Source organism: Vulpes lagopus, chromosome 1 (assembly GCF_018345385.1).
Source record: "Vulpes lagopus strain Blue_001 chromosome 1, ASM1834538v1, whole genome shotgun sequence".
NCBI lineage: Eukaryota > Metazoa > Chordata > Mammalia > Carnivora > Canidae > Vulpes > Vulpes lagopus.
The window spans coordinates 99435694-99445404 of NC_054824.1; the positions used below are offsets into that span (position 1 = coordinate 99435694).

At 37.3% G+C, this 9711-nt stretch overlaps 1 protein-coding gene across 1 annotated transcript; it reads right to left on the reverse strand.

Annotated features, from left to right (window-relative positions):
- Window positions 1-8113: 8113 nt before the first annotated feature.
- Window positions 8114-9043, reverse strand: LOC121501424 (olfactory receptor 5H2-like). The gene has a single exon (XM_041773456.1). The coding sequence runs from the start codon at window positions 9041-9043 to the stop codon at window positions 8114-8116; it is 930 nt and encodes a 309-aa protein (XP_041629390.1).
- Window positions 9044-9711: the final 668 nt, after the last annotated feature.

A 9711-nucleotide genomic window follows, 5' to 3' on the forward strand; every position in this document is an offset into this window, starting at 1 on the left:
ACAGTGGAAATCTTTAGAATATTTGCATAGTGCTATTTCAGTAGGGAATAGAGGATATGTAGAACTGGTATTATTAATTTATTCATGAATGACACAGAGAGACGCAGACATTGGCAGAGGGAGAAACAGGTTCCCTGTGGGGAGCCTGATGTGGGACTCAATACTAGGACCCCAGGATCATGCCCGGAGCTGAAGACAGATACTTAACCACTGAGTCACCCAGGTGCCCCTAGAACTGCATTTTGACAGGTTTCTGATATCTTGATTTTAAAATTTTTGCTTCACTGCTTATTTAAGATTAGAGTTATCTGGTATGATCCCTACCAAATGATATAAACTACTGAAGAAGAAACTCTAGTGATGGAGCCATTAGTCAGTTTCCACAAACCCTTCAGGTGATTCTGAGGCAAATTACAGTTTAAGAACCATTATTATTTTTTTTTAAGAACCATTATTTAAAAAAAAAAAACAAGAATAAAAGAAGGCCTAGACTACAGAGGTGTTCACAGATTCCTATTATATATACTAAGATTGTACCCTAGCTAGTCCACAACCCAGACTGTGAAAAACAGTTCTAGATTTGATTGGTATTTTTTAATTTTAAAAATAAGTTTCTTTATCTTATTTTATTTTACTATTATTGTTTTTGTTTTTTGTGTTTTTTTTTTGTTTTTGTTTTTTCGTAGTTTACAGGTTTTACTTAAATTCCAGTTAGTTAACATACAGTGTAATATTGGTTTCAGTTGTAGAATTTAGTGATTCACCACTCACATACAATACTCAGTGCTCATCACAAGTGCCCTCTTTAATACCCATCACCCATTTAGCCCATGCCCTACCCATTTCCCCTCCAGCAACCCTCAGTTTGTTCTCTAGAGTTAAGAGTCTCTTTTATGGTTTACCCCTCTCTTTTTCCCCCCTATGTTCACTTGTTTAGCTTCTTAAATTCCACATATGAGTGAAATCATATGGTATTTGTCTTTCTCTGACTTATTTCTCTTAGCATAATACTCTCTAGTTCATCCACATCATGGCAAATTGCAATATTTTATTCTTTTTTATGGCTGAGTAATATTCCATTCTATAGTCCATAGAATGGAATAATAATATTCATATATATATATGTATATATATATATATATATATACATATATATATATAGTATCTTACCTCTTCTTTATCCGTTCACCAGTCAATGGATATTTTGGTCTCTTTCCATAATTTGGCTGTTATTGATGATGTTGCTGTAAATATCGGGGTATTTACAGCATGTATCCCTTAGAATTGGTGTATTTGTATCCTTTGGGTTAATTCCTAGCAGTGCAATAGCTGGATCATAGGGTAGCTCTATTTTTAACTTTTTGAGAAAATTTCATACTATTTTCCAGAGTGGTTGCACCAGTTTGCATTTCTATCAACCACATCCTTGCCACATCTCTTGTGTCCTGTATTGTTAATTTTAGCCATCTTGACAGATGTGAGGTGATGTCTCGTTTAGTTTTGATTTGCATTTCCCTGATGGTGAGTGATTTTGAACATCTTTTCATGTGTCTGTTGGCCATCTGGATGTTTTTTTTGGAAAAATATCTATTCTTGCCTTCTGCCCATTTCTTAGCTGAGTTACTTGTTTTTTGGTTGTTGAGTTTGAGAAGTTCTTTATATATTTTGGATACCAACCCTTTTATCAGAGATTTTGGACTGTCTTATTTTCATTTTCATTTGCTTCCATGAATTTTTTTTTTATTTCTTCTTTAATTTCCTGGCTAACCCGTTCTTTCTTCCATAGGATGTTCTTTAACCTCCATGAATTTGTGGTCTTTCAGAATTTTTTCTTATAATTGACTTCACGTTTCATAGCATTGTGGTCTGAAAATTAGGCATGGTATTATTGCAATCTTTTTGTACTTGTTGAGGGCTGATTTGTGACCTATTATGTGATCTATTTTGGAAAATGTCCCTTGAAAATAATGTGTATTCTGCTGTGCACTTGAAAATAATGTGTATTCTGCTGTTTTAGAATGAAGTGTTCTGAATATATCTGTTAAGTCTATCTGGTCCAGTGTGTCATTCAACATCGTTCTTTTTTCTATTGATTTTCTGCTTAGATAATCTGTCCATTGCTGTAAATAGGGTGTTAAAGTCCCCTATTATTATTGTATTAGTACCATTGAGTTCCTCTAAGTTTGTTATTAATTATTTTATATAGTTGGGTGATTCCAAGATTGAAGCACAAATATTTACATTTGTTAGGTCTTCTTGTTAGATAGATCCCTTTATTATGATGCAGTACTCTTCTTGCTACAGCCTTTGTTTAAAATCTAGCTTGCCTAATGTAAGTATGACTATTCCAGCTTTCTGTTGACATCCATTTGCATTGTAAATACTTCTCCATCCTTTCACTCTCAATCTGCAGATGTCTTTAGGTCTAAAATGAGCCTCTTATAGGCAGCATATAGTTGGGTCTTTTTTTTTTTAATCCATTCTGATACCCTATGTCTTCTTTTTGTTTTATTCAAATTCAAATACACATACAGTGTATTATTAATTTAGGATACAATTTATGTGCAATGTAACACCCAATGTTCATTACACCAAATACCCTTCTTAATACCCATCACCCATTTCTGCACCTATCTCCTCTTCAACAACCCTCAGTTTGTTCTCTATAATTAAGAATCTCTTAAGGTCTGTCTCCTTCTCTGTTTTTATCTTATTTTATTTTTTCTTCCATCCCCCTATGTTGTAATTAAAGTGTATTATCCTAAGTGAAGTAAATCAGCCAGAGAAAGGCAAATACTGTATGGTTTTACTCATGTGGAATTTAAGAAACAAAACTTATATCTTATGATTGGAGCATTTATTCCATTTACATTCAGAGTAATTATTGATAGACATAAATTTTGTGTCATTTTATTATTTGTTTTGTCATTGTTTCTGGGGATTTTCTCTTTTCCTCATTAGTCTTTGTTGCTTTTGGTTTTCCTATTCCACCAGAGTCCCCTTTAATATTTCTTACAGGGCTGGTTTAGTGGTCATGAACTCCTTTAGTTTTTGTTTCTCTCCTTCTGTTTTGAATGGTAGCCTTGTTAGATAGAGTATTTTTGGCTGCATGTATTTCTCATTCAGCACGTTGAATATATCACACCACTCTCTTCTGGCTTGTCAAGTTTCTGTGGAGAGATCTGCTGCTAATCTACTTTATCTTCCCTTATAAGTTAGAGACTTTACTTGTCTTGCTGCTTTTAGGATTTTTTCCCCTTATCTCTATATTTTGCAAATTTAAGTAATATATCTTGATATTAGCCTGCTTTTATTGATTTTAATGGGAGTTCTCTCTACTTCCTGGATTTGGATGTTCGTTTCCTTCCCCAGAGTAAGGAAGTTTTCATCTATATTTGCCTAAATAATCCTTCTGGCCACTTTTCCCTCTATTCAAGATTTTTCTTTCCCTCTTTTGTGAAGCTTCATTATTTTCCATAATTTTATCTTCTATATCACTTATTCTTCCTCTGCTTCTTTCATCCTTGTGGTCATTACATCTAGTCAGTTTCAAAATTCAGTATTCCATTTCTCATTTTGGTTTGATTTGTTTTTAGTTCTTTTATCTCTGTGGTAGGAGATTCCCTAATGTCTTCTATGATTTTCTCAAGCCCAGCTGGTATCATTATTATGGTTGTTTTAAATTCTGGATCAGGCATATTATAACTGTTTTGATTAAATACCTGGCCATGACCTTTTCCTGTTCTTTCTTTTGGATGAATTTCTCCATCTTGGCATTTTGTCTAGGTCTGTCTTCTTCTGTATGTTAGGAAAGTCTGTTATGTTTCCTGCTTCTGACAGTAATGGCTTTAAGAAGAGGAAGTCATATACTGTGCTTCAGGAAGTGTCTCTGGTGTATGCTGTGTGCACTCTGCTGCTGTGTTTTGACTTCTCTTTCCCTCAGGTCAGTCTTCTGCAGAGTTTCTCTTTGCCTGTAGTGGGGAATGTCTGGATCTTAGCCAGAGCATGGCAAGTTTTAATTAGGTGTGCTCCAGTTTGCTTGTTAAAAGAGACCTGATGCTATTTCCACTAGAACTGGAGGTTTGCAGAACTCTGTGATCAGTAGATTTGGTACATGCAGGGGTTTGTGCTGGTTTTCTTGGGTAGAGTTCTGCTGTTCTGGGTCTCAAGCACATTTGCTCAAGAAAAGCAATACCAGCAGAGCAGAGAAGGTAATGGTTTGGTGTAAGCAGTTTAGGCTGCTAGTGTTGGCACTGTGTTAACAATTAGTTTATGCTGAGCAGTGGGGAAGGGAAATGGCACCAGCCAGCTTCCTTGCCACAAGAAAGGGGAGTTCACACCTGCTTCTATCCCAGAAGCCCTCAAAGAACATGAACATCTCCCCTGATAAGTCCCAGCTGTCCCTCAGATCACTTCCTTCACACTGTTTGTGTCTGGGCCATCTGTTCACCTGGCGGTGTAGTGTACCTTGGGCTCTATCCCAGGCAGGCTCACTGACTTTTAAAACTCCAAACATTAGGGACCTCGCATGGTGTGGACCCCCATTGGTCCTCTGGGGGAGTGTCCTGTTGGGCCGGGACTGCTGTAGTTTGATCCAGAGGGGCAGTCGCATCAAAGTGCAGGAGCATGGGGTTTGGGCTAAAGCACAACAAAGTGCTAGTGTCCAAGTTAACTGCCCTCAGCAGGTGTCTTTGCACCTGTGCTGAGGAGCAGGGGAAGGAAATGACACCCAGGCTCTTCTGTTTATAGAGAGGCAATGCCACCTTTCCCAGATGCACTCCAAGAAGAAGGAGCCATCTCTCTGAATGTGTCCCAGGGAACCTCAGATCGCGCCTCTACCCCTTGGGCTATCTGCCCACCTTCTTCATAGGAGCACTGCTATGCCCTCAGGGTTCCACACCATGGACATCTAAAATTCCAGTCTTTGAGCACCAACTCATTGTAAAAAATCACACAAATCAACCTCTCCTTTTTTCCCAGTCAATGGCTTTGGGAAAGCCAAAAGTATTTTCCTTGTGCAATTCACAGTGTGCTCCTCTCTCTTTCTCTCATTCTCTCTCTTTCTTTCTCTCACCTTACTATATGGCCAGGCCTCCTTCCCCTTTCCAGCACCCATGATATCTTTTTCCACCAAACCACAGCTCCACACCTCCTACCTTCCATGATATGGCCTCTTTTTTCCCTCTAGTTGTGTGCAGTTTGTTCTGTCAATCCTCAGATACACTTTCTTGGGTATTCACAATGATTTTATATTTATCTAGCTGTGTTTCAGGGTCAAGGCAAGCCTAGAGTTCTCCTACTACCTCACCATCTTAGCTCACCCCATTGGTATTTGCTTTTACCTAAGCTCTAAGTGTTTTTTATTCTTTGACCACAGTCTAAAATAATGTTGTCAGCAACTTCTCAACAAGTATTATAAAATGATGAAGAAAAAAAATGTAATGTATATATATGTATACTGAAGGAGGAACTATGAATTCTTTTACATCTCCAGGTAGGAAAATCAATATGTTCATAAGAAAGGGTGTTTATATTATATTATTATTATTTTGAGGGGTTGATTTAATCCACATTTATCATTAGTCCAGACAACTGGATGAACCTAACATTGTATATCATCCTTTACATCTAAATATTCATTAAGCAATACATATGTAACTTCTTAGTTTACTTTTTAAAAATTTGCAGAATATCTTATCTAAAATGTGGGCTTCACAGAAATGTATGCTTTAGGTCTTTCCCAACATGACATTGAACTGACAAAAATGTACAAAAATGAAAAATTCTGTAACAGAAATAAGAATGGGAGCACACTGGGTCTCCCTGGGTGGCTCAGCAGTTTAGCACCTGCCTTCAGCCCAGGGCGTGATCCTGGAGACCCGGGATTGAGTCCCACATCAGGCTCCCTGAATGGAGCCTGCTTCTCCCTCTGTCTGTGTCTCTGCCTCTCTCTCTCTCTATCTCTCTCTCTCTGTCTGTCATGAATAAATAAATAAAATCTTAAAAACAAAAAAGAATGGGAGCACATCAGTGAACAGGAGATTTTAGTGAATTTCTGGGAGGCATAAAGTAGTTGGTAGTTTAACAAAAGATACATTAGGGCAGTGGAATCTATAGATGAGACATGTACAAAAGAAATCTACAGAAGAAGTCTGAGACTTTGAGAACCCCAAAGACTATTCCATACCTACTCAAACTAAAGTAGGACCAGACAGTGTATACACCAGACCCATATATTCATAGACTGATGTTCATCTTTTCATTTTAAAGAAAAGGTCAGTTAGGGTCTTCATGGTTACAGAAAGAATACACAGCAGTTGCTTTTATTACCAATACAGACTTCAGATCATAATGTTATGTGCAATATTGTAATGCAAATGTAGATAATGCAAAAATGCAGATAATTTATAGAAAAAATCAGCACAATGGGAAGGTTATACAACAAGAATTAAACTACAGATCTATGCAATAACATGTATTCTCTAGGGAACATAATAACAATTTCTGGACTTTGATATATTTACTCCCTTTCCTTGGCTTAGAGATATCCCTCAGGGAAACAAAAATAGGGCATATGACCTGGTCTAATCTTGTGACCCAAAACTCCAGAAATCGATAGCAAAATTTGTTTTAAATACTTTCACATTTCATATCTTTAAACAAACACCCAATTAAAGAGCTTCTCCCTGATGTTGTCCTATACTCTGTCCCAGGGGCTAATCCTCATGATAAGAAGAATAATTTACTTTGGGTGTATGATGTTCATGAGTTCTTGAAAGAAAGTGAGCCAGCCTGCCATCGACAAGCCAGGCCTAGGAATCACCCAAGATCATTACAACGTGGAAATGAGTGATTTATTCTCATCTCATTTGAGTTATTTTTGCTGTCAGTTTCATTTTAAGTTCATAAACATTTTAGACATACTTATTTAGGACCTCATGGGTTTGAGAGACTTTGCAAAACACTGCAAAGATTGGAAGAGTACTAGGACTTCTAAATTGTAATCTAAAGAAGCTTGTAAGACAAAAATAAGTATTACACAAGGCCATTTGTGGCCTAAAAGAATAAACAAAATATGCAATACATTAAACAAGTGAGCATCCCTAATCCTCTTTGAGGTAATATAGAAATGCATCAAGGAAGCTGTTACATTTAAGATAGATCTTGAAGAAAGGACCCACTTCAATTATAAGTGAAGGTGAGTGCAGTTGGAAAGTGTTCTCTGTGGAGAAACCTGTGTGAACAAAAATGTGTACATGAGTAAAAAAGGTCAAAAAGGCTTTCAGTAACTCATTTTGCTGATAACACAAAAGCATTAAGAGAATTTTAAAGGGTGAGACCTTAGAGTAATATCAAAGTTTTAGGGGAATGAACCTCAAATAATGCCAAGAAGAACAAAAGTATGTGTGTTACACACATACATGCATATTTAGGTATTTATTTATATTCCCACCTAAAGTCATTGACACTAGGTTATTTATAACTGCAAAAAAAAGTTTAATGCTAATCAACACGTGTGCCTGGATGGCTCAGTAGGTTGGATGCCTGCCTCTTGATATCATCTAGGGTCTTGATCTCTGGGTCATGATTTCAGGTCCTGTGTTGGATTCCACACTAGGTGTGGAGACTACTTAAATAAAAGAAAGAACAAAAAACAGGGTCACCTGGGTGGCTCAGTGGTTGAGAGTCTGCTTTTGACTTAGGGTGTGATCCTGATCCTGGGATCAAGTCCCACATTGGGCTCCCTGCAGGGAGCCTGTTTTTCCCTCTGCCTCTCTCTCTCTCTCTCTGTGTCTCTCAAGAATAAATAAATAAAATCTTTTAAAAATACATGAATAAAAATAAATTAATTAATTAAAAAACACAATAACAAACTAAGCAACACATAGCAAGTATATTATCTGCAGGGGAAATGTACAATCTACTTCATATGTATGTAGATACCTTTATATATCATTCACTTTATACATATAAATATATGAATAAATATATGTATATGCATATATAGAGTTCTAGATATGTATACCATATAATATAATGGTATGACAATCCATGAAAAGTTATTGTAGTGGGATATTGTTTAGTCCTACTATTTAGAGGAAGAATTTGAGTTCTAAGAATTTCTCTTTAATGTTTTTCTCAATGAATCTATGACTTTCTGGTTTCTCAAGCTGTAGATAATTGGGTTTAAGAAAGGAATTATGATGGTGTAAAAGAGAGAGTCTATCATATCTTGATCTTCTGACTGTGCAGCTACGGGACGCACATACATGAAGGCCAGAGCACCATAGTACAAGGAAACAGATAAGAGATGGGCCCCACAGGTGGAGAAGGCTTTCTTTATGCCTTGTAGAGACTTCTTTCTTAATATTGTGAAGAGCACTAGTGTGTAGGAGACAAGAACTATCAGAATGGTGAACATCTGTATTGACCCAGCAAAAATAAATACTATCAGATAATTAATAGAAGGGTCAGTACAGGTGATCTTAAGCAGGGGTATAATGTCACAATAAAAGTGATGTACTATGATGGAATCGCAGAAGGTTAGTCTGAATAACAAAGCATTATGAATTATGGCATGGAGAAGTCCACCTAAAAGTGACAAAACTAACAGCCAGATGCATAGTGTATTGGACATAATCACTGGGTAAAGTAATGGTTTGCATATGGCTACATAGCGATCATAAGCCATTGTTGCCAGCAAAAAGCATTCCGTCGTTGCACTGATTGCAAAGGAGAAAAACTGTATCATACATTCAGAGAGAGAGATCACTTTTCTCTTGGCAAAGAAGTTGACCAGCATCTTGGGGGTCACTGTGGATGATACCCAGGCATCTACAAATGCCAGACTGCCAAGGAACAAGTACATGGGGATGTGAAGCTGAGGGTCATTCCAGATGAGAGCAATCAGACCAAGGTTCCCCACAATGGTGAGAAGATAGATAACCAAGAACATCAAAAATAGAGGGATTTTCCACTGTGGTTCATATGTGAGGCCTGTGAGAATCAGCTCTGTCAACAAGGTTGCATTTTCCCTTTCCATGTCCTCACCAGGTGTTGCCTGAGATGAAACAGTAAATGGGAAAAACTCATTGAATTTACAACATGAAAATATTAAGAGGAGTGTTGAAGTAAATTATGCACATCAGAATCCTCTCTCAATTTTGTGTGTTACCTCTGTAATGGGCGGACTCTCTTTTGAGGGCTTAGAAATTAATGCAATTATATCAACTTTTAAAATATCCATAATGAAAAAAGAATACCCATAATGAATAGAACTGGGAAAAGGAAAGAAATTTTATCTAAGTGCTAAATCTATGGGATCAGATTGAGTACCAAAGGGAAATTCTTGGTCAAGGACATGGTGGGTAGTGGTGAACAAAAAAGAAGGTTGAAGAGCCTGGGTAATACAGAGTTGAATAACACTTGAGGGATCCTGAACATTATCCATCAGGCAACTGGCTTGTTCCAAAAACATAAGGGAGTGAGACTGGGATAATTTTTAAATGAATATATAGTAGTATAGAAAATCGGTTGCACAGGGGTGCCTGGGTGGCTCAGTGGGTTAGGAGTCTGACTGGTGATTTTGGCTCAAGTCATGGTCTCAGTGTGAGATCAAACCCTGTGTCAAGCTCTGCCCCCAGCAGCAAGTCTGCCTGAGAGTCAATCTTCCTCTCCCTCTGCCCCCCACTCCGTGTTCTCTATCTCCTC